The following is a 25,709-nucleotide window of genomic DNA, read 5'->3' on the forward strand; positions in this document are numbered from 1 at the left end:
TCAAGAATTTAATATAATAGTGCTAGTATTTTATAGAATCATTATTTCCCCCTAAGACACCATTATTTTTAATGCAAAGTATTACAGAATGAGAAAATTTTTAAAAATGCGTATTTGTATTCTACAAGAAATGCCTATGTATTAGTGGTAACTATTTAATACTCATCAAAAATAACCAAATTTAACCTTGTTGAGTCAATCTCAACTCATGACAACCACTGTGCTACAAAGCAGAACAGAGAATCTGCTTAGCTGAAACTGTCACTTGTCACAAATTAGCATTAATACTTGGCACACAAAAGAAAGCCATTTTTTTAATTAATAATTAATTAATATAAAAACATTTCATCCAGTTAGAAAAATCTGTTACATCCATAGTTTCTTGGTATGGTATCTATTCAATCACCAGAATTTATTAATCATGATGTACATTAATTTTTTTCTTAATATTTTAAAAATCTACCCTCTGTTTAACTAAAACTATAATCGTAACTTGAAGTCTGAATTTATTTTCAAAAATATAATTTAAACAAACAAACAAACAAAATAATATAAACAGAGAAATCTTGATCCATTTGGAAACAATCATGGTTTCTAACAACTTTACATCTCAAATTTTAATCTGCAAGTAATTATTATCAATTAATCTGATGACCACATTGACTTAATATTATATTTTTTTTATTTAAAAATGTCTTCTCTGAAACAGAAAATTAATAAAATTTAAGTCAAATACTTAATATCAACAGTTGTGGAAATAAAATTATATATCTAAGAATTCTCACTGTATGCTTTTCTTTTAGGATGGAAACTGGGTTAGAAATATTCCACTTTGATTAGAGATTTATTATATTATAGGTTTGAACAATATATTATTTTTATTATAATAAACCCCAAAACATGAGAAAATAAAGCTTTTTGAGATATTTTAAAATCAGAGATTATTAAAGAGAAGTTCTTATTAAGGAATATATTTTTTAACATCATACTAAGACTAGAATACATTTTTTAACATCATACTAGGACTAATAAACACTTCATTTTATTACTATTACAGTTTAACAAATTATTTATCACAAAATTAATACCTATAATGCTATTTTTCTTTAAACAGCTGAAAGAAGAAAGAAGAACTTACTGGCTGAAGCCTGAGGTTGCATGCGAGGTATTCCTCCATTTGGCACTTGAAAATTTGAATCACTTCTACTGCTTTTCACTGAGTCAACTTGTGTGTTAGATGTTCGGGACAGGTTTGGAAGACTACGTCTTAGTTTTTCTATAAGAACAGAATTCAGTTAAAAATGTAAACTACTCTTCCAGAAAAGTGTAAATGAAAATAATACTAATTAGTATTTTAAAATAAAATTAATAAAATTCTTTAATTAAATATCAGGCACATTTTAAAAAAAAGAATAAAAACCCGCCTCAACCCTGAGTCTATAAACAGGTAGAACAGGACAAAATAAAAGTAAATTAAAAAAAATCTAAATGCAGATCACTATGTGAGTAGAATAAAGCAAGACAGATGAGTAAAATTTACTTTCTTCTTAATTTTTGTATTGATTCACAAAGTACTGTTTTATCCAAGAAAACTTTAGTTAAAAGTGTTACTTTCAAAATATAAACAGTTGTCCCAGAACTCTACCTCTAAATAAAGTTTGTTAATTTTACCTTCATTTTTAACATTGCTTGTGTGTAAATCTGCGGGATGGCCTTGAAGGGAAAGACGAGGTTGCTGTAAGCGGCTAATCATAGGCTGTGGGGACACCCTACTATATTCCATTCCCCGAGCAGGAGATCGTGAACGAGGTGAATTTCTGGGTGACTGTTTAGGTGATGGTCGAGGTGAATTGCGTGGTGATGGTGAAAATCTGTTAACAGCAGGGTATACTGCATGATGCATACTGTCATCTTCATCATCTAAACTTTGTGCATCAAGTTCCTGATCACTAAAAGTACCCCTTCTTGTAGAATTGCAAGATGAACCAGAGCTGCGCCGAGACGTGGTGGCTGCATATTCTTGCCGGAGACCTGGCAATAATAAATGTCTCATTTTACCTTATTTTCATACACTTAAACATTTTAACATACTTAAAGACTATCACATAAACTGAAATATGGTAGAAAGTGTAAAAGAAAACTTCCTTTCTACTTAAAGGATCTTAGACATCTTCCCAACGAATGATTTTACACTGAATGAAACATATAAATTTTAAATACAATGAAATATATAAACCTTTGTCCAATTAAAAAAAATTCTTGAGTATGAAATAGTTATTTTAAGGTAGAATTACAATTTGAAAAGTAACCTCTTGAAAAAAAAGGGAATGGAGGCCATAGCACTCTATGACCTCAAAACAGTTATAATAATCAAAGCAGCATGGTACTGCTGCAATGACAGGCACATTGACCAATGGAACAGACTCAAGAACCCATAAATGGACTCATCTATCTATGGAAAATTGATATTCAAAAGGAAATAAAGTCTATCAAATGGGAAAATGACAACCTCTTCAACAAGTGGTGCTGGCAAAACTTGTCTAAACATAGTAATCCAAATTTGAGGCTAATATTAAAAGAATTTAGGGAAAACCATGATTGTCCAACTAGTAAAAAGACATTCATTCCTTGAATAAATTCATTCCTTGGCAATGTAATCCTTAGGTTAATTTGACTCATAAATATGACAAATTGTACATAATTAGAAAGCAAATTACACCTCTAAAAAAAGAGGGTCTTTCTTTAATCATGATTGTCACATTATTCTTTATACAGTCCAGCTTCAAGCTTTTCAGATTATTCGCTCAGCATATAGACTAAATAAGTAACAGTGAGCAACCCTGATGCAAACTTTTTCTTTTACACTGTGGGAGAAAATGGGTGTTCTCTTCCCCTAAAGGCTTAGGGTGTTAGATATCCAATGGAGGATTGCTGTTGCTATGAATCAAAAGTGACAGAAGGACAGAATGGCTACTATGCCCTTGTTCTGTTCAAATTACTACATCTTGGTCTAGGTATAAATTCCACAAAAGCAACATGCATTGTTCTGTATTTCCCATTGTCCCTAATGTGATAATTAATCATCATCCATAGTCAATAAACCACAAGTGAACATCCCTCCGCTGTTCTATGCTTTTAGCCAAGATCTATATGACATCAACAATGATATCCTTTGTTCTACAGCCTCCTCTGAATCCAGCTTGCACGTTTAGCAGTTCTCTGTCAATGTACTGCTCCAGCGATTTTGTTCATTCTGTCCAATAATCTTTTTTGGGAATGAGCACAAAATATAGACACCATCATTATCCTCTTAAATTCAGGTGAGAACCGTGCTGGGGGACCATCCACACACTTTCAGACAAAATGAAGTATTCTGTGCATATAAGCACTTCAGGGATGGCAGAAATTATTATAACTTTTATTGGATTCTCAAAAGCATCTGTAACTTAAGAAGCTTCAAGAATGACTTGGCAAAAAGCACCATTACACTCTTTTTTTTTTTATTTACAAAGCTTCTTTGTTGTACAGCGTTACACTCTTTAATAGATAGAACTATTACCCCCCAAAAAATAGAGCTTCTGAGACTGTTTATGTACAATAAAAAACTGCACTGAGTTTTGTTTCTTGGTTTGAAGGTACAGAGTCATGGTTTCACAGAATATCCCAGTTCTATAAGGCTCAAGGATGTGTTTAGCACTTCCACCTCATAGCTCGTTGTGTAGTGCAGAATCTTAAAAGTTTGCAAACTGCCATCCAATGCACCTTCAATATAGATCACAACTCAATTATCAAGAAAACAAAAACTTTCATTACTGAGCAAAGAGGCAACCTCATGATAAAATGGTGAAAAGATTGAAGTGGTCAAGGATTTCATTTTACCTGGATCCCCAATTAACACCAATCGTAATAGCAGTTAAATCAAAAGATGAGTAGCATTAGAAACATGTACTGTTAGGGACATCTCTTTAAAGTGATAGAGAAGAGCAAGGATATTACTTTAAGTGTGTCTGATCCAAGCCATGGTATTTTTTTTTTACTTGCTTCCTATCATATGAATGTTAGACAGTGAATAAAGATGAGAAGAATAGTCAATGCCTTTGAATTGTGCTGCTGGAGAAGAATATGGAACATCCCATGGACTGCCAAAAGAGCAAACAAGTCTGTGTTGGAGGAAGTGCGAGCAGGATGCTCTTTAAAGGCAAGGATGATAAAACGATGGTGTCAGGAGGGGCTGTTGTTGTTGTGTGCCACTGAGTCGCCTTCGACTCACAGCAACCCTATGCACAATAGGTGTGAACCCTGCCCTATCCTGAGCCAATCACACCGACTCTGGCACATCTACCCCCATTATCCTAGTCACTATATCAATCCATCTCATCCAGGGACTTCCTCTCCTGCGTTGTCCCTCCACCCTTCCAAGCATGAGGTCCTTCTACAAGGACTGGCCTTTCCTGGCCACATGCCTAAAATATGTTAGATGAAGCTTCAAAATCCTTGCCTCCAGATAATAGGCTGGTTTTGCCCTCTCCAGGACAAACTTGTTTGCTTTCTTGGCAAATGATGGTATGCTCAATATTCTTCTCCAGCACAACTCAAAAGGATCAATTCTTCTTCTGTCATCCTTAGTCACTGTCCAGCTCTCTTAAGCATAGCAAGAAACTGTAAAGACTAGGGCCTGGATCAGGTGCAGTTTAGTCTCTACACTGACATCTTTGCTCTTCAGCACTTGGGAGAGGTCCCTGACAGCAGATTTTCCTAATCTAATCCTCAGAAAAAACTATCATGCTTGGAAAGGTGGATAGTCAGCAAGAGAAACCCTTAATAAATGGATTGACAGAGTGACAATTGACTAGATAGAACAAATCAGAGATGGTGAGGATGGCTTAGGAAAGAGTAAAATTCAGATATGTTGTTCACAGGGTCAATGAGTTGTAGTTGATTCAACTGCACCTAACAACATTCACCTGGAGCAACTGAAGAAAGAAGGAAAGAGGAAGATATGACATGTGTGCTAACTGCACCAATGATTAACTTCTATCTTTTGTCTTTAGACCAAAAGGAAGTACTGATCAAAATGTTTGAGAATTACAGCTGGATGGTGCTCAGCTAGAATTATCAAACATTTTGATCAATGATTCTACAGAAGACAGATCAAATGGGGGAGGGAATGCAAAACAGAATTTAGAATTCAGACTTCTGAATTTTCTACAGCGAGAGAAGCTGGAAAAACCCCTCTAACTACTGCCCTGAGATTATCTTTAAAACTTAAACCAAAAATATTATCTGATGGTTTGTTCTTAAAACCAAACAATATTTTAGTTTAGCTAGTTTAAAAAAAGTCTGCTTTGAGCATTATGCTCTTTTAAGATCTCTCTCTATGGAATCAAAGGGAGCTCTGGTGATGTGGTCCACAGTGAGCTGTACTACTAACCCAAAGACTAGGCCTAATAAATGTCACCACAATGTGTATGTAGAAATGCTTGAACTGGTATATGTTTTGCTGTGCATGTCCTCAACAACACAAAAAGATCAACAAATGCTTTACATAATTTAATGGCACAATTCCAATTTTCTCATAAAGGCCTTCTTTATACTTTAGTCATTGCATTTTCAGTAAGAGCAGTACTCTCTCCTAAGTGTACAAAAATTTGTACATGAGATAAAAAAATCTTAGAGACCACAACGTTGTGATATGTGAATAAATAAATAAAATTTCACGAGGGAAGGGCAGGAATAAGAGGGAAAGACTAAAAAACTTCCTAGTGTTCAATAATAATGAAATCTGAGAGCACTACACTAAAAAACTCAGACTTATGCAGTCTAAAGAACAGGGTGTGTAACTAATTACTAGTCACAGAAAAAGAACATATCTTCCCCTCCTCGCACAAATGCTCTACGTAAAATGGATTCTGAAAACAGAGAAATTTTTCTACATTTGTTGAATAAGGCTCTGAAACGTTTACTTCATTATTTGTTTCACTGCATTTCATAATAGTTTCTGAGCCATATTTAATACATCAAAAGCAAGTAACAATGGAACAACTCAACCCTTTAGAAGTGCAATACTTACTTTCTTCCTGCATCCGAGCTAGAATCTGAACATCCGTTACATCATTTAGCTTATAATTGGATCCAATTGAATCTTCATCTAATTCTGAAGCACTTAACTCACTGTCTATGGAGGATTGAGGACTGAGTGGAGGATTTCTGTCTGATGAATTTTTCAAATTACCTATAAGGAAAAGTTTTAAACTTGAGTAAAACAAAAATTGCATAATTATTATTATAATTAACTTGATAGTCTTTGATTTAGTATTCTACCCATTCTGTTTTCAAAATTCCCAAATCTTGAGCTTAAAAACCAAGTCTACTAAAACTAGAGAGATATCTTCATGCAAAAAAAAGACTCAAGCAACACTCCTGAACAGAGTAGCACTGACTGCCCACCGAGTTTCCAAACTCACAAATTCCACATCTGTCTCCCAGAGAGTGGTTTCAGGGTTCAAACTTGCAATATTTCAGTGAGCAGTTGAGTGCTTAACTATTATTCTACCAGGACGTCATCATCACATGATGACATAAATACAAAAAGTACAGTTCTTTAACTATGATATCTACCCTCTTATGAATAGCACTTTCAACACAGTGCAAGGGAAATCATTAATGTTCAATAACGAGAAGTTAGATTTCAACTTTTATAACACAGCCAAAAAAAACGCACTATAAGCAGATTTATAAGACAGTGTTTTCTTCCTCAAGTTCAGACATTATCTTTGCCCTGAATAAAAGCATCTACTTTTCCAAAAGGAGAAAACTATAATTTGAGGAAAATTAGGATTCCTAAGAGATTCAGGAACAAATTTTTTAAAAAGCACACTAGGCTAATTTTTGCCTACATTATGCTGCATTTACAAAACTCCTTTGCCAAACTAACAAAATGGAGCCAAGGAGTCTACTGTAGTAGTAGTAAAAGCATTTAAAAAAAAAAATGAGACCAAGAAAATAACTGGATTTTTGCTTTGCTCTGGCTCTGGGCAGACACAAAGTGAGGCTCTCTGCATCTCCAGCAGCCAGGCTTCTGGGTCATAAGCCCCTTTTCCATTCTTGTTTACCTGTGGGAGTTACTGCCTTGAAGCATGGAGCATAGAGAAAAAAGTAAAAGTAATGTTCTTTTAAAAAACCAACCAATAAGCAAATTAAAAAAAGAAAGTAACTAGATTTTAAAAAGTACTTTATCATTAAACTAAAGGGTTCAGAAGACATGTCTGAGAAATTAAGGCTTACATCCAAAACAGTTTAGAGCTTGTTTTTAAGGAAATTATTTCATCAAATCATCAACTTTGAGTGAACAAAAATCCTAACACTGTCACCAATATTTCTCATGCATATTTGAAACACTTATTCCCCAGAATTTTTCAATTTAAGAGTTAGCACTCACATTAAAGGAACATAAAGAGACCAAGAAGACCAAGAACAACATATAGCATAAAGGACTGGAAAAGTATTACGAGTTCAAACAATACTTTAATAAATTTTTTTAAATTTTAAACAAAAATGCCAAATTAAACTCTTTAGCAAGATATAGTCATAAGTAAAATAACCTACAGACAATGCAAAGGGCAAGGTCAATGGAGGTATTAGATTAAGGAGTTGCTGACTGCCTTGAGTCGAGCACAAGTCATAGTGACCCTATGAACAAAAAAGTCTGAAGCCTTTCTGTAACTATTGACACTTATCAAAGTTCATAAAGTTTCTGGAGGCATGTTGTTTAGTAAGTGGATGCCACTCTTGCTTCCAATTAAGATTAAGGAGTACACAAGTAAAAGGTCAAGGGGATAAGGAGTTGCGCTGCCAACTCAAAGATGGCCAATCTCCTCCCATGCAATTTACAGTCTCCAAAAACCCACTGGGAGGTCAGCTATGAGTCAATTCCGATGCCAGCACATACAAGAATGTAATTAATGCTAATAGCAGCAGCAAGAAAATTAACTAAATGATTAAATCTCAAAAAATAGTAAACTATAGGGGAACAGTCTTGAGTCACAGAACCAAAGAAAAACAGTTTTTCTCTAGCTCAGAGCAATATAATCTATGACTTTTAAGAGTTGAACAAAGGAGTCCTGGTGGCACAGAGGTGAAGAGCTTGGTTAACTAAAAGCTCAGCAGTGTGAACTCTACAAGAGAAAATGTAGCAGTCTGTTTCTGTAAAGATTATAGCTGTGGAAATCCTTCCGAGCAACTCTGTCCTATAGGGACTCTGATACTTGAGAACAACTTAATAGCAACAGGGTAGGAGTTTACCTACTACATAAAAGAATGGTAGTTTGAATATCCCCTCATGGACTTTGGAATGCAGATGTGCCTGGTTTCCAAAAGGTCAGAGCCATGAAAACCATATTGAGCAGTTCTACTCTACACACATGTGATCCTCATGGGTTAGGATCATTCTTGGCACACTCACATATTGCCTTTTCTTATCTATCTACTGTAGTAAATCTTATTAAAACTTTCACAAGTTTTAACTTTACAGCTTTTACAACTCAAGCAGGGCATTTAAAAAGTAGATACTGACTAAAAGAATCAAGGTTGTGATCCCACTCAATCTAGTCAGATTTTTTAAAAATCTAAGTAAGTACGCACCACTTTAAAATTTTTTGTGGATGTAACACTGACTTATTTTCATGCTTCTGGTTCCTAATGCAGTAGTCTTGGGCACAAAGAAATTATTTGTAATTAATTAAAAGTTGAAGAAATAAAATTAACCTGTTGATGAGTAAATCCTTTTCTGGGGCAAGGTGGTAAATTAAAACCCATTCCTTAATAATTTCACTTAATTTCCCCCTTACCTGAATTTCCAGGAAGTGTAAGTTGTTTGACTATAGGAGGTCGCACTGGGGTTGAGGATGGAGAATTAAAACCACTGCTATATGGGCTACTTGCATTTGGACTGTAAGGGCTTGTATAACTCACAGAGTTGAAAGGATTGTTATATAAATTCTGCCTCTTGAAAGCTGTATTAATGAGAAGGGAAGAAAAATCAAATTTAGTAATTGAAAAAATTTTAACATTTTGCTAAAAAGTTAATAATTTTGTTTAAAAATTTTCCTAGTACAAAATTCATTAAGTCATTACCTATCTTGATTTAAACAGACATTCTTATGATAGTGAGGAAAAATACACACACCTACTCCTCACTTAATTATTTCATTATATGACATTTTGAATTTCTGACAACAGTAAAACTATTGGACTATTTTGCACTACAACTTGGGTTTCCTTGCACTGTCTAGCTCCCAGCCTGCAGAGCCACTCAATGTCTGTCAGGCTCACTCCTGAAGCAGTCAGTTCTCGAGAAGGCCTCTTGCTGGTTCCATCCCATCCTCACTGCAAGGAGCCATCAATCACAGCAACTCTTCATAGTAAAGAAAGGACTGTGGACGAGTTTGAGGGAGTATGTCAGTTGCTTCTCTGAAAGATGGACAATGTATAAGGATGGCAGATGAATGAATGTGTTTGAGTTGTTGTGTTGGAGAAGAGTCCTGAGTATCTCATGGACTGCCTAAAGAACAAGCAAGTTTATCTTGGCGGAAGGGCAGCCAGGATGCTTCTGAGAGGCAAGGATGGTGAAATTTTATCTCACATACTTTGGGCATGTTGCTAGAAGGGGGTAGTCCATGAAGGAGGACATCATGCTTGGAAAGTTGAGACAATTAAAAAAAGAAAGGAAGACCCTTTACAGGATAAACTGATACAGTAACAATGGGCTTGAGCTTATCGGATATTGTGAAGGGGCAGGATACAGACTGTTGTTCACAGGGTTGCTGTAAGTCACATTTGATTCCAAAGCAGGTCTAACAGTGACATTATCTTTGAGAAGAGTTTATGAAAAGCTGGAAGGGCTTGGGAGGAAGGGAGGTTACTGCTGCTCCCTTCTACTCAAGTGTCCTGCAGCAGAATCAGCAACCTCTGCAACTCAAGCTGCCAAGCTCCTCCTCCAAGTGGCTGGCAGTACCCAGGCTCCCCATCTTGTATTCCAGCATGCTGTCTGTTTTCGAGGAGTTCTGAAAGCTGAGAGGGCAGCAGCAGGCGACTGGGGCAGCAGGAGGAGTGGCTTCAGGTAGCACAAGAACAGGAAGCAGCCCTTTTCCAGCTGTCTTTACCCCTCACACTCGCTGGCTGCTTCAGACCCAACTATGCCTCTAGTCCAGCTGCTGGGCTTCAGGCCCTCTCAAGCATCAGCCCAGAGGCAATGCTGTTGGCCCAAGTCTCAGAATCCCAACTGTGCTTCTAATTCAACCACTAGGTCCCAGGTCCTCAAGTACCAGCCAGGAGGCAAGGTCTTGGGACCGAGAGCACAGCTGTACAGGCTTCACTGCAGCTCCAGGGCTCTGGACTCTGGGTTTGCTCAGTCTTCTCTTTACATAAAGCAGATTCTGCATAATGATGTAAACCATGTTGGTAAGTGAAGAGAGTGTGTTAATAATGCCCCAAACTGTTTCCATACTCTTACACAGTATTATGCAAATAAAGGAAATAATATTTGTACCAAAATAACATCATAGGAAGAACCATTCTTAAACAGATTAGCCACTAAATTCCTTCACTTCTATCTTGTAGGAAAGCTTATTTAACAACTGTTATCAATTCTTAAGGATACCCAAACCATTGCCATCAGGTTAATTCTGACAGCAATACTGCAAGGCAGTATAGAAATGCCCTATAGGGTTTTTAAGGCTGTAGATCTACAAGGAAGCAGATTGGCCCTCTTCTTTCTTTCATGGATTGGCTGGTGGATGTGAGCTGCAGATCTTTTGAATAGAAGCAATGTGATTAACCACCCTCCATTAAGCCTCCTCTATCAGCCCTTACTAAAAGAAAGAAAGAAAAACCTACCAAACAAAACTTAAAACAATAAACCTACTGTTATCTACTTGATTTTGACTCATGGTGACCCTTCATCAGGTTTTCAAGGCTACAAATCCTCTGGGAAGAGAGTGGCTATTTCCCTCCAGAGAAGTGACTAATGAATTCTAACTGCTATTTCTGGTTATCAGTCCAACACGCGCGCGCGCGCGCGCACACACACACACACACACACACACACACAACCAGAGATCCTATCAACCATTGCTGCTGCTGTTGTTACGTGCTGCTGAGTTGAAACCGACCCACAGCTGACTGTCCAGTGGGTTTTTAGAGGCAGTGAAAAACAAGCATGGGAGGAGACAATTTGGAATTGTGTGTTTTTGGGACTGCAGTACAAATGTCTTAACTACTAGACCACGAGAACTCCTATCAATCTTCGTTGCTAGATGCTGTCAAGTACAACTCACAGTGACACTATGAAAAAGTGATCTGAATCCTGATCTATCCTATGCCATCCAAACCATCTCTTAAGGATACATGTGAGCCCAATGCTGCAGTCATTGTGTCAATTCATCTCATTGTGGATTTTCCTCCAGTGGCCTTAAGCATATTTATATTTTCTCATTTTCCTATTGTAAACATGTATTACTCTGAAATCTATGTTATATTTATTTTAAATACTATTATTTAACAGCTTTTGAAAAATTTTTTTAAAAGTTAGTTTTTTTTTAAAGTTAAAGCAATAGTTAAAATACAAGAATGTGATTAAAAATGTTTGTTATACATATAAAACTACACAAGTGGTAGTGCTAAGGTTTCAAGTCCAATTTAAAAAAAATACTATTATTTAAAATAACATTTCCTCCTCTCACCATTTTCTACAACTGTGGTGTTAGCTTAAAATGCTGGCTTTTCTAAGCCATTACATTAGCCCCCTATGGACACATGGTCTTTCAAATCATCAACAGCGATGGGATTAAGAAGGGAGAGGGGAACGGGAGAGGAAGAGGAAGAAGGAGAGGGAGAGGAAGAGGAAGAGGGATGAGGGGGCACATGAGTGCAAACAAGCTAGCTCCCCACACTGGGAGGCAAGACTTGAGGGAGACTAGAGAGAGATCTGATGGTGACCTTAGTGTTGAGATCCTGGTGATGGTGGAGGAGACTGTTGCATTACTGCAGAGAAACTGTGGCAAGGTGTAACTAGAAGAGCCTGAGATAAAGGCTGCAGTTAAAGATTTTGCTATGCTTACTGGATAATTAAGGGGAGGCTGACATAAATGTTGAGGCAACCTTGCTGGATAACTGAGGAAAAAAAGAGGCTTCTTGAATTTGTGTTGCTGAACTGAAACCTGAGCTAACTAAGGACCTGTGCCTGGGCTAACACCTGGATTTGCACTGGATGCTAATGTCTGCCTCCTTAATTTTCCAATTTATTTCTCTATTAAACCCATCCTCAGTCCTACAACTTTGAGTCTTGTGCTGCTGGTGTGACAAGAGAGGAACCATGGGGCTAAGCCACAGACTTTTTTGTTCTTTTGGCTCTGGGGCAGTGAGGTGCTGTATTATTCTCACTCCCTCTGGTCCTGTACAGAGATGCTCACATCGCTGTGCCACCGTGTCCCATTTTCTGATCTCTAGACAACCTATAGCTTAAACTCAGTCCACAGGCATTGATGATTATTGGCAAAACACTGTGTAGAACATAACACCAAATATAGCACAATGCTTTCTCTAAAAACACAGAAGAATATGCAGAAAACACCAATGGTTCTAGGTAAAATGAAATTAGTCCGACTATGTAAGGGAACAGCCCCAAGAACACAAGTAGTTAAGTCTTAAGAGGATGAGTAGGCCACTGAAACCGGACAGAGCATATACTTTCACTTGTGTTTATAACATGGACAAAAACCATGTGTTGACAAATATGTCATATTCTAGGAGTAAGAGTGAATGATCTATTCTGGTAAAGCAAGGTCAGGGACAAAACATAAACACCCAGCTGAGGCCAATTCATGGAAGGCCTGCAGCAACTTGCCCAGGCATCAAAATATTATGACAAAGCCAGCAGTGATTTCCGACCAAGAGTTTGACATAACCAGTTCAGAGAACAAAAAAAAGCCTTTATAGGATTTCTGGTGTTGAACAGAACTAGGCAATAAAGATAGGTAAGAGGGATGGGGAGATAATAAAAACTGGAAAGGTTTGCTAAAATTATTTTTTTTTAAAAAAAGGCTAGACATAATGTTGAGGTTTCTGTTTTGTTTAATAGCAGTTTTGAGGACAACAGGTTTTTTTCTGCTTAGCCAGGTAAGTGAGAGAGTATAATAGGGCGGACAGTACAGTAAGTTGAGTTTCATATATATTCTAGCTGCTCCACAGAAGAATTATAGGCAATCTCCTCTCATGTAACTTCCTGCCTCTGAAAACCCTCTGGAGGGTCAGCTAGGGGTAGGTTCCAACTCAACTGGACATAATAACATGATCATCGAAATATAGACCTAATTTTTTTTCTTTGCTCCTTCTAGGTCTCCTGTTAAGCCAAATTCTCTTTCACTAGCATTTCAAGTCTTCATTCTTTTCATCTTTTACACACTGCACTGTATTTCTTCTCTGAAATCTCATTTGTATCCATCACATCAATTATTATCTATACACCAAAGACTTCTCTTATTTGTATATTCAATCCCAATCTTATCTCTGGGCATAAGGTCCACAAATACTTCTCATTTAATGTGCCCCTTGGGTAAGAAAAGTGAACACAGAATTAAGATATTTAAATTCAAACTCATGAGCTTCTCCTTAAAATTTCTTCTGGGGTTTCTACCTCAGAATGGTAATAACATTTATGCAGGCACACAAGCTAGAAATCTAGAAATTACTGTTGATACTTTCTTCTCCTTTATTTTCTTATATTTTGTTTTCCTACTTTTACTTTCCTATCTTTCCATCTCCATCACCACTCTTTTACCTACCACACAGTGAGAGAGGGAGGCAGTTATTATCTCAAAAGCATCTTACTTTCATTTTGGTCCCTTCCCAGTTTACTGTCCACACACCAGCTTGAGTGAATTTACCACAATGCACCCATGAATAAACTCTAACAATGACTTTTATTGTGCAAAATCTTTAACATGCTTAAAGGGCCTGGCTCTTATTTTCCAGTATTATCTCTCACCTCTCTTCTTCTTCATACTTCAGCCACTCCAGCTTCTGCAAGCTACTCTATCACTGGTTCTAACTAGAAATGCTCTATTTCCTCTTTCTTTCCCTTTACACCTTTGTTATTTTTCTGAATCTTTAGGATTCAGGTCAAATGTTATTTTCTGAAGGGAAATTCCTATTTCTCAAGCTCAGAACGTCCAATGCCTTTAATTATATATCATCAATTATAAAAATTCTTTGTATTCAGGGAGCTCTGATGGCTTAGTGGCAAGAAGCTGCACTGCAATCCCAAAGGCATGAGGTTCCAATCAACCAGATGTTCCACTGGAGAAGGAGGGACAATCTCCTCTTATGCCAGTCGGATCTGATTTGACAGCACACAACAATTAAAAAAAATTATTTGCATTAATGTTTCCCCTACTATAGGACAAACTCTACTAAGTATGGTGTTTTTTCTCATCATTACCAGCATATAAACTTTAAGACTTCAGTGGCAAAAAAGACTTAGAAATTTTGTAACACCACTCTGTAAGTCATCTGCATATAATAACCATGTACTCCTTACAACAAGCAAACATAAATTTCATTTTGCCAGTACATCTGCATAACTAGCCAACTAAACACGGACTATTCTTATGCCAACTACAACTGTACAGCTAGTCTACCCTGGCCTCCTTGACCACTTCTAACCTGATCTCTAACAAGAGAGCATATTATTTTAATGATAAAGCCAAAATAATAAATTTTAATTCAGCACAAAGCTTTTAAGGAAACTTGAAACAAACAAAAAGCAAAACTTAAAAAATTATTTAAGATTCCTAACCAGGTATTATTACAGAAAACAGTAACATTCCTAAAAGAGATTGAGAGAATTCCAAGAAAGGATCAATATAATTCCCATGCTTCCATTTATACTGGCATGATTTATTAAATGCCATTAGTAGCTACAGATATACTCTGTCAGCTTTGTGAACAAAATAAAAGCAGAAAAGCAATTTAAACCTAAAATTACCTAACACACTGAATTAAGTGCTGGAGTGAGGGCTAGGCCATTCTGGTTCTCAAAGCCATATTTTCCCAATACACTGGAATTTATTCAACATTTCATATGTGAGACGATTTTCAAGCACACCAAAACATTTTTCCCCCATAATCATTTGTTTTAACTTCTATCAGAAAAAAATTACCACAGAGAACCCTTTATTTCATTGATAGTTTTCCTCAGGATGAGGCTAAATGAATTAAAGGGAAAAAAATGAAACAAAAAACCTGTTACTAAAACAAGGGTTTATGGGCCCAAGAGTAGGTCTGGTGAAATAAGTGGAGAACTGAGCAGCTAACCAAAAGGCCACAAGTGTACAGCAGTTTGAATCCACCAGTAGCTCCACAGAGAGATGGGCAATGTCCTCTCCTTCTGACTTACAGCCTCAGAAACCTGATGAAGGCTTGCTGAGAGTCAGAACTGATTTGAAAGCAGTAAGTGTGAGTCAGATGATATTCTCATGGTGGCACGCAAAATGAGATTTGAAAAATGCGACCAGGTAAGGAAATACCTTCTTAAAAATATACTATTCAACATTTATCTGGTTGTTGATCACAAAAAGCAAAGAGATGAATTTCCAAGCAAAATTACAGACATACCTGACATAGTTTGATCAAGTTTGTGGATAAGAGACTTTTTAGCACATTCAACATCAGGGCTTGGGTAATCCAAAACTTGCCTGCACCAAACTAATGGGCTAACCGATTTCTGCATTGGTGTAAGTTTTTTCTTTGGTGATGAATAAAGCCTAGAAAACAAAACAAAAAGTAACAATCATTATAAAGCACAGTATTTTAAGATAGGGATAAATTTAAATTGAGGAAGAAAGTTAAAAATAGTGGATTAAGTTTAAAATTGTCTATATTTACTAGGTGCTCTGTCAGTCCAGTGGTAAGGAGTTGTGCTGCTACACTGAAGGTATATGATTCAAATCCACCAGCTGCTCTATAGGAGAAAGATGGGCAGTTTCCTGTCTAATTTACAGACTCTGAGAACCAGTTGGTGGGTCAACTATGAGTTCCAACTGAACAGCATATAACAACAACAACACAACATAATTACGTAAGGGAGTTCTGATGTAGCAGTCCACAGAGAGTGCACTGCTAACCCAATGGTGGCACCACTCTGGCAGTTCAAATGCACCTCTGGGACAAAGATGGGATAATCTCATCCAGTGCCAATTAAAGTCTCCTAAAACCCATTTAGGGCCAATTACAAATCAGTTCTGGCTAGAAGGAGTCACATTTACTCAGTACCCAGGAAGAAAAATAATAACTTCATAAACAAAGCAACTCAAACTTCAATTATTAAACAAACTCAGTGAAGCCAATAACTCTCCATTCCTAAAAGGAGGCATAGTGGCATAATAGGTTAAGTGTTGGGCTGCTAATTATAAGTTTGGTGGTTCAAATCTAGGTACCCTGAGGGAGAAAGCTGAGAATATCTGGTCCCATTAAAATTTATAGCCTTGGAAACCCAATGAGGTAGTCCCAGTCTGGTGGTATCATGCAAAGGAAGTTGTGTAGCTAACCCAATGTAACTCTCTCATGGCTCAAATCCACCAGCTGCTCTGCGGGAAATCATGAGCAAGCTCTTCCCATGTGATGTCCAGTCTCAGAAAATCCACAGGAGAGTCAACTAGGAGCTGGTTTCAGCTAAATAGCAAAAGAGCTTAGACCTCATGGTGATTCCACTTCAACAGATGGGCAATCTCTTCCTGTGCAATTTATAGCCTGGGAAACACAACAGAAGGGTAGCTATGAGTGTGTTCTCACTCAAGCAGCAATGACTGGTATCTATAAAATGGACTAATAGTTTCTACCTAGTAGAAACGGTCTAAAAATTAAATGGGGGGGGGAGGAAATAGACTTATAAAAGAGTGTTTTGCATGCTACCTGGATCATAAGAAATACTAATTAAACACTAGTGATGGCAATGATGTTGATGATAACTAAAGCAACTGCTGTTAAAGCTAGTTTCTAAAGCAATGATTATAACATCCAGACAAACTCAAACTGAGGTACGTATTACAAAACAAGTGGCTTGTCAATGCTCTGAAAGATAAAGTGTTTCTGATTTAAGGAGACTAAAAGAGGAAACATAACAACTAAATGCAAAGGTTAGTCTTGAAAAGAAATTACAAAAGGCAAACTGGTGAAATGTGAATACAGACTATAAGGAAAATGATATTTTATCAATATTGCATTTTCCGAGTTTAATGACTATATTATGATTTATATGGAAGAATGTCGCAGTTTGTAGGAGATATATGTATTGGGCCAAGTGAACTGCCAAGTTGAAAGGATACAAGATAGGCCGTTTTTAATGGAAATACTTATAAAATGTGACAAAATAAAAGACAAAATAGCTTTTACCGCTATTGCAGTTACTAAAGATAGGAGTAATGAAAAAAATGCAATCACACAAAAATATCTGTCATTAAGGAAAGACAATAAATTGATAAAATAGTAAAGTTATGAAGAAAATAAAACAGGGAAGAAGAATAAGCATTGTTGTTATGTATGGTCATACTTGAACCCTATGAACAATGGATCTGAACTCTGTCGTGTCCTGGGCCACCTTTGTCATTATCATTCCTGATACACCTGAGCCCACTGTCATATCAATCTATCTCACTGAGAGTCTTCCTCTCTTTCACTGATCCTCACCTTTCCAAGAATGCTAGTCTCTCCTAACAACATGCCCAAAATACCTGAGAGAAAATTTCTTGAACCTTGCCGCCAAGGGGCACTCTGGTTGCACTTTCTCCAAGACACACCTGTTTGTTCTCTGGCAGTCCATGGATATTCAGCACTCTTCTCCAACACAATTCAAAGGCATTTTCTTGTCATCCTGTTCAGCTTTTGGATGCACAGGAGATGACTGGAAAGAATATGGCTTGAATCAAGCACATTTTAATTTTAAACTGACATCACTGCTTTTCAGAACTTTGGAGAGGTCCCTGACCGCAGACTGTCTGAAGGCCATAGGTCTCTAGATCTCCTGATTGCTAATACCAAGACTGTGGATTCAAGTAAGACAAACTGTTGACAATTTCAATCTTTTCTCTATCATGAAGCTAGCTACTGGCTCAGTGGTGAGGAATTCTGTTTTCCTGATGTTGAGATGAAATCCATATTGAAGGCTGCAGCTCTTGATCATCTGCAGTAAGAACTTCAAGTCCTCCTTGCTTTTTCAGCAAGCAAGTTTGTGTCATTTGCATAACCCAGATGCTGATGAGTCTTCTTCATAAAGTCCAGCTTCTCTAATGACTTGCTCAGAATACAGATTGAATAGTTATGGTGAAAGGATACAGCCCTGATGCACACCTTTCCAGAGTATGACCATGAGCCTATCGTACCTGAATTTTAAAACCATCTCAAGAATAGATTTAAGGCATTGAGGCACTGATCAAAACCCAGATGAGTTGTGGGATGGCATCAAGACAGAGGAGAAAGAAAAAACGAAAATGGATGTCAAAAGAAACTCTGAAAATTGCACCAGAAACCAAAACAAACCTAGAGATGCTGAAGTAAAAGAGATGAACAGATGATTCCAGAGGGCAGCTTGAGAAGACGAAGCAAAATAGTATAAAGGAATGTGTAAAAAGCTAGAGTTGGAGAATGAAAAATAAGAACTCACTTGGCATTTCTTAAGCAGAAAGAACTGAAAAACAGCCAAAGTCTCAAGCTGAAAGAACTGAAAAACAGCCAAAGTCTTTGAGTTATTGCAATACTGAGAGACACTATGGGGGAAAACCTGAAGAATCCAGGACATATCAAAAGATGGAGGGAGGGAATAAATCATGTTACTGAACAAAAAAGTAGTAAACGATGAAAAATTTCTGCAAGTAACACACAATATAGAACCAATGGTGATGAACAGCACTGAAAGTACTGGCAAAAAATAAGACACCAGGAATCCGTGAGCTACTAACTGTAAATGTAAAGTAAAATGTTGGAAACAACTGAAGTGTCAATCAAAGGATCAATGGCTAAGGAAACTATGGTGCATTCATTCCAGAACTGCAATTATTATGCATCGTTAAAAAAAGAACTGATGAAATCTTGCACAAATGGATGAATCTTGAAGAAATGATGCTGAGTGACATAAGTTAGTCAACAAAAGGATAATTATGGCATAAAATCATTACCACAAAAAAAGCTAAAATAAGGAAAGTTTTGCACACAGAATCATTCTAGGATGGCTACACCAAGAATGGGAAGGAGGAAAGAAAATACAAATATTTAAGTAGATAAGTGAAGGGAAAGGCAATGTACATTAAGAATTTGATTGCTGCGTATCATTTAGTGGGAACCGATCCACAGGTGACCCTCCAGCAGTTCTCTGAGGCAGTGAATAGCATGGCAAGAGATGGTCTCCCTTGGAGCAGTTAGTGGATTTGAACTGTGTGCCTTCAGGATTGCACCTTTTACCACTAGGCCACCACTGTTGTTGTTATGTGCCATCAAGTCGCCGGTGACTCATAGCGGCCCTATATACAACAGCCCTAAACCCTGCTCTGTTCTGTGCCAGACTCACTGTCTCCAACACACCTACCACAATTACCCCAGTCACTGAATCAATCCATCTCTAGAGGGTCTTCCCCTCCTGCGCTGTCCCTCCACCCTCCCAAGCATTATGTCCCTCTCCAAGGACCTATCCCTCCTTGCAACATGTCCAAAGTATGTCAGAGGAAGCTTCAGAATCCTTGTCTCCAAGGATCAGACTGGTTTAACCCTCTCCAGGATGACCCTGTTCATTTTCCTAGCAGTCCATGGTATATTCAACTCTTCTTCAGCACCACAGCTCAAAGGAATCAATTCTCCTTCTATTCTCCCTAATCACTGTCCAACTCTCTGATGTATAGCAAGCGACTGCAAAGACCATGGCCCGTATCAGGCACACCTTAGTCTCCAGAGTGACATCACTGTTCTTCAGTACTTTGGAGAGGTCCCTAACAGTAGACTTCCCCATCGCAATATGTCTTTTAATTTCCTGGCTACTGGTGCCAAGAGTGTTGACTGTGGAGCCAAGCAAACTAAAGCTATTAACAATCTCAATCTCCTCACCATCCATCCTGATGCTGCCAATTGGCCCAGTGGTGAGAATCTTTGTCTTCTTGATATTTGAGCCTCAATCCACCATTGCTCCTCAGAATTTGATTAGACACTGCAGTAAGTTAATCAATTCTACAAAATTTGCAAACTTTCACTGAAATAAAAAAGGAATTTACTAATTAAAAAATAAAGCAGTCCATATGATGTCTGAATAAGCCATTGAAAAATTCTTTCTTAAACAAAAACTTTCCAACCTCTAAATTCTACCAATAATTCTTATGATGACCTTCTGAATGATAAAGAATTAACCTACTTAACAATCGTTGTTTTTATGCACTGACTCATAACTAAACCTCCAGCAGTTTTTCAGAGGACTAAATTTCAGAGGCACAGGACTGTTCATCTTCTCTCTCCCAAATGGGGGATTTGAACCACTTTCCTTGGTGTTAGAGGTGTAACTCCTTACCAGTGAGCCACCAGAGCTACCTATCATTACTGTTACTGTTGTGTACCATCAAGTCTCACCACTGGGTTGATTGGCAACATCATTTTAGATGGTGAAGAGATGGAGCTTGTTCACAGCTTTAGTTTGTTTGGCTCCACAATTGACACTCTTGGTACCAGCAGCCAGGAAATCAAAAGATGAACTGCACTGAGAAAGTATGCTGTCAGAGACCTCTCCAAAGTACTGAAGAGCAATGATGTCAGTCTGGAGACTAAAGCACGCTTAATCCACACTGTGGATAGCACTCAATTGCGTGCTATGCATGAGAAAGACAATGATGAGGGATGGCATAAGAACTGATGCCTTTGAGCTGTGGTACTGGAGAACAGTACTGAATATACCATGGACTGCCAGGAGAGCAAACAGGTTCACCCTGGAGAGGGTGAAACCAGGCTCCTCCTTGGAGGCAAGAATTCTGAAGCTCCACTTGACATACTCTGGGCATGTTGCAAGAAGGGACTATTGCTTGGGGAGGGATATTATGCTTGGGAGGGTGGAGGGATAGTGCAGGAGAGGAAGACCCTTAATGAGATGGATTGACTCGAGTCACTGGGGTATTGGGGAGGGGGGATGAGCGTGTGAGACAATAAGGTTACCACAACAATAAGGTTGTCACAGGATAGAGCAGGGTTCAGAGCTGTTGTACGTAGGACTGCTATGAGTCGTAGGCAACTTGATGGCACATAACATCAAATAACCACCACCACCATCAAGTCAGAACCAACTCACAGCTAACCCTTTAGCATGTTTTTAGAGGCAGTTTAACTGCACAGGAGACCAACCATGCCTTTGGGGGTAACAGTACAGCTCCTGACCACTAGGCCACCAGAACTCCCTATCATTACAGCCCCTCAACTTGATAAAAAGTATTCTCTTCCTCAAATTAACTATATAGAAGCGGCTATGTGTTAATGTCTAAATTTTGACTCATAGCGACCCCATAAGGAAGCTCTGGTGCCCTACTGGGCAAGCAATTGCACTGCCACCTAAAGGCAGGTAGTTCAAATCTACCTGCTGCTCCACAAGAGGATAGGCAATCTCTTCCCATTTGATTTATAGTCTCTGAAGACATGCTGGAGGGTCAACTATGAGTTGATTTGACTTGACAGCAATAAGTGAGAGGAGTGACCCCAAGTGATAGAGCAGAACCATTTTTTAGTATTTTCTTCATTATAATCTTTACAGAAAAGGTATTCTAGTGGCATACTGCAATATGTGTTGTGAGCTAACTGAAAGGTCAGTGGTTCAAATTCACTAGCTTTTCTGAGAAAAAAGGATGAGCTGTCTCCTCTCAGAGATTGACAGCCTCAGAAACCTGATGGTTGCAGTCATATTCAACGGCTGTGAGGGTTTTTTGGTTGTTGTATTTTGAATCTTTACAGAAGCAGGGCACTGGCTCTTGCTCCGGGTGAAGCTTCTGAGTGGATTTCAAACTCACTGATTTAAATACATTTAAATCAAATATTCTTCATTAGATGTGAATTTCAGATTTGCTATGAATTCCAATTTCACTTGATTAGGGAAGTTTCCTTAACCATAAAATAAGGATAACAAGAATATAGTTTACAATTGTGAGGACTAAGTGATTTAACATGCATGCATTAAATGTCTTGCACAATACTTGGCATATTGTTTGAGCACAACAGGCTCAAACAATAGCGCTTGTTTCCCCAAACATGTGGCTCTTCTTGGTCATATTCCAGTTCCTAAGAAAGCAAGAGCTTGCATTTCCATTACATTTCTATTTCCAACATTGTGCTTTTCACACATAGGAATTTTAAGTGTTTCTGCACTAAGAAAAAATGTGAGGAACAGAGTTCTCATATGGGTATATTGTTATGTGCCATCAAGTCACCAGTGACTCATAGTGAATCTTTGTACAACAGCTCTACACCCTGCTCTATCCCTTGCCAATCTTATTGTCTTCAACATACCTATCCCCATTACCCCAGTGATTGAATCAATGAATCTCATAGAGGGTCTTCCTCTCCTGCGTTGTCCCTCCATCCTTCCAAGCATGTAAAACACATACTTATACATTCAGTAACATCTGAATATTCTGAAGTAACATCTCCCCAGTACAGAGAAGTCTAGAAAACACAAAACATTCCAAGATGTTAATCAGTGAACAAATGACCGCCAAACTATTCAAGTAAGTGGTGATAATTACTGAACTTAAATTGCCTTATTAGCGCATGCTTATTAAGTTACAGGCAATTCCTAATATGGCCTCTTATAAAAATCATACATAAACCAAAGAGGTGATATAATTAAGGTGATATAATTCTCAAATGTGAAAACCCTTGCATGAAAAATATGGCATAAGGGAAAAGGTACATATCACCAATCTCTAAGTGTTGTTGCCGTTAGGTACTGCAGAGTTGAGTACACTCAGCAGCCCTATAAACAAAAAAGGTTGCAACACCTCCATGATACATCTTCAAGGATATGAACATGTACGGCTAAGCATAATTAATAACAGTGCATCTAAATTCCAAAATCAATCTCCATAATAGTCTATGTGTTTCCTACTGCCAAAGGGGCCCTTTAGAGTAGTGAGAGAAGATCTTCACCCTGAAACCCACAGCGCCCCTTTTCAGCAGAAAGTAACTAAGAGAATACGCCATCCCCTTTTCCTTATGAATCAGGGTGAAGTCTCTCAGGGAGGAGTGATAGGGAATGGCAAAGGACACACTGACAAAGGAGATTAATCAGAACTGGCTTTGACAAGCACTGTGGCAATTGGACAATTAAAGCAGACATTCGGGGTGGGGGGAAGAAGAACGAACTGGGGAGGAGGGTAGAGAAAACAGTGCAACAATGAATGAATGAGATCCCAAAATCTCTGTAAATGTTCATTAAAACTAATAAAATTTAATAATTTGAAAAAAAAAATCTGAACCCTGTTTTATTCTGCATCATTCACACACTTCTTGACACACAAGAACCCCACTGCAGCAGTCACCGTATCAATCCACCTGGTTGAAGATCATCCTCTCCTTAACTGGCCCACCGCCATTCCCAGCATCATATCATGACCCTCTCCAAGGAATAGCCCCTCCTTGCAACATGCCAAAATATGTGAGGCAAAACATCATTCCTGCCTCCAAATAGCACTCTGGCTACACCCTCTCCAAAACACACTCTTCCATCAACCCTATTCACTTTTCAGCTCTCAGATGCATAGCAAGTGACTGGAAAGACTATGACCTGAATCAGACACACCTTAGTCCTCAAACTGACATCTCAAAGTCCGGAAGGTTTAGCAACAAAATATGATGACAAGAAGTTCACCTGAATTTAAACTGTCTTTGTACGTTTAGAGCTCTGGTGGTACAGTCCATAGGGAGTTGTGCTGCTAACACAAAAGGTAATGTGTCTCTGGCAATGTAAGCCCACCAGCCACTCCTCAGGGAAAAAGATGAGCAATCTCTACTTGTGTAATTCATAACCTCTGAAAACCTGCTGGAGGGTCAGCTATGAGTCAGTTCTGCCTTGACGGCAATGTGGAAAGCATGTGGTAAAGAGAAAAGAAATCAAAGGTAAAACGTATTTAACAGTATATGTGGAACTTATCATGATTACTGTGCTATTTCCATATTACCATAACTGTTAAAAATACTGTCCTTTAAATTATTTCCCTTAAATATTTTTAAAAGAAAAATAAAAATCTGTCCTGGCTAGCTTGAACACTGGTGGTGGTTTATGCTATAGAAGCAGAACAAATTCATAGCTGACCCTCCAATGGATTTTCAAAGGCTATAAAATACAAGGGAGACTGCCCACCTTCTCACTCAGAGCAGCTAGTGCATTTGAACTATATGCCTTTGGGTTGGCAGTGCAATTCCTTACCATTAGGAAACCAGAGCTCCCTAGATTGAACGTTAAAACAGTTTAAAAACAAGACATGACCACCTGATCTCAAAGTCCATTTCTAATTTCATTTTTCTATGATTTTAGGTGCTGTGAAATTCTTAAGGGCCAAGCAAAGAACCTGACAGTTCTCATCAGTTTTTGATGATATTGTTATTTAAAACTGTTCCTTTCACTACAAATAGAGACTGTGGCAGGAATAACAGATCTTTCAAATGAAGAAAAAAATAATTATAAAGTATCAGACCAAATTTTAGCTAATAACTACCGATTACATAATGCAGTCTATATGAACTCTCAAAAAATAATCTCATTGCCTTTGTGTTAGCAGTGCAACTCCTCCTATGGTCTATGCCACCAGAGCCCATTCTTTATGAACATATGTGATATTAAATGACACTGATAACAGAGCAGCAGAATAAATGAATAAACAATCTAAGACTTACTTAGAAAGTATTTCATGCATGTAAAGTCCTTTCTGATTAACATTGTTCACAGAAGGAATATGGAAAACAATCTTAGGAGACTTCTATCAGTTGGGCAGCTTGCTCTATCTTGCTCAGAAAGAAATAAAAATAAGTTTATTTTAAATAGTAGTGTAGTTAGTTACATATGGACTCATTTATTCTTTAATATGAGGCTTTTAAAATTTCTAAAAAAAAAAATCACTGCTACAAGCTCTTTATTAAGAGGGACCAGTCACTGGAAAATGACATGATGCTAGGAATGGCAAAGGGGTCAGCAAGAGAGAGGACAATTCAAGGAGATGGAATAACAAAGCGACTGTAACAACAGGATCAAACATGGCAAAGACTGAGGATAGCACAGAGTAGGGCACAGTCCTGATCTATTTATTATTCATAGATTCTATAAGTCAGTCAACTCAATGGTACCCAACAATAATGTTAAGAGTCAAAGGGTTTCTTTCCTCAGTAAACAAATACCTATTTTAGACCAATTTCACAAAACGTGTCATTTATAGAAAAACTAGACTAAAATTATCTTGCTTTCTAAAAATTTAGGGGACAAATGTACCCACAGTACATTTCACTATGGTTACAGATACACTTGTAAAGATAGCCTTTCATAGAGGCGATAAATGAAATTTAACTGTTGTTGTATACCAGCGAGTCAGATCAGACCCACAGCTGACACTCCACCAGGTTTTCAGAAGCAGTTAATCACATGGGAGGAGAGTGCC

At 37.8% G+C, this 25,709-nt stretch overlaps 1 protein-coding gene across 1 annotated transcript in view; it reads right to left on the reverse strand.

Annotated features, from left to right (window-relative positions):
- SLAIN2 (SLAIN motif family, member 2) overlaps positions 1 to 25,709 on the reverse strand; it is a 55,510-nt gene that overhangs the window by 20,400 nt on the left and 9,401 nt on the right. The window contains exons 2-6 of the mRNA XM_006894159.1: positions 15,670 to 15,818; positions 8,847 to 9,011; positions 6,071 to 6,232; positions 1,672 to 2,031; positions 1,139 to 1,276 (exon numbers count right to left, since the gene is read on the reverse strand). Coding sequence (XP_006894221.1) covers positions 1,139 to 1,276; positions 1,672 to 2,031; positions 6,071 to 6,232; positions 8,847 to 9,011; positions 15,670 to 15,818 — 974 coding nt within the window. The remainder of the gene's footprint in view (positions 1 to 1,138; positions 1,277 to 1,671; positions 2,032 to 6,070; positions 6,233 to 8,846; positions 9,012 to 15,669; positions 15,819 to 25,709) is intronic.

Source organism: Elephantulus edwardii, unplaced genomic scaffold, assembly GCF_000299155.1.
Source record: "Elephantulus edwardii isolate Elephantulus edwardi_28Jun2011 unplaced genomic scaffold, EleEdw1.0 scaffold00137, whole genome shotgun sequence".
Classification (NCBI taxonomy): Eukaryota; Metazoa; Chordata; class Mammalia; order Macroscelidea; family Macroscelididae; genus Elephantulus; species Elephantulus edwardii.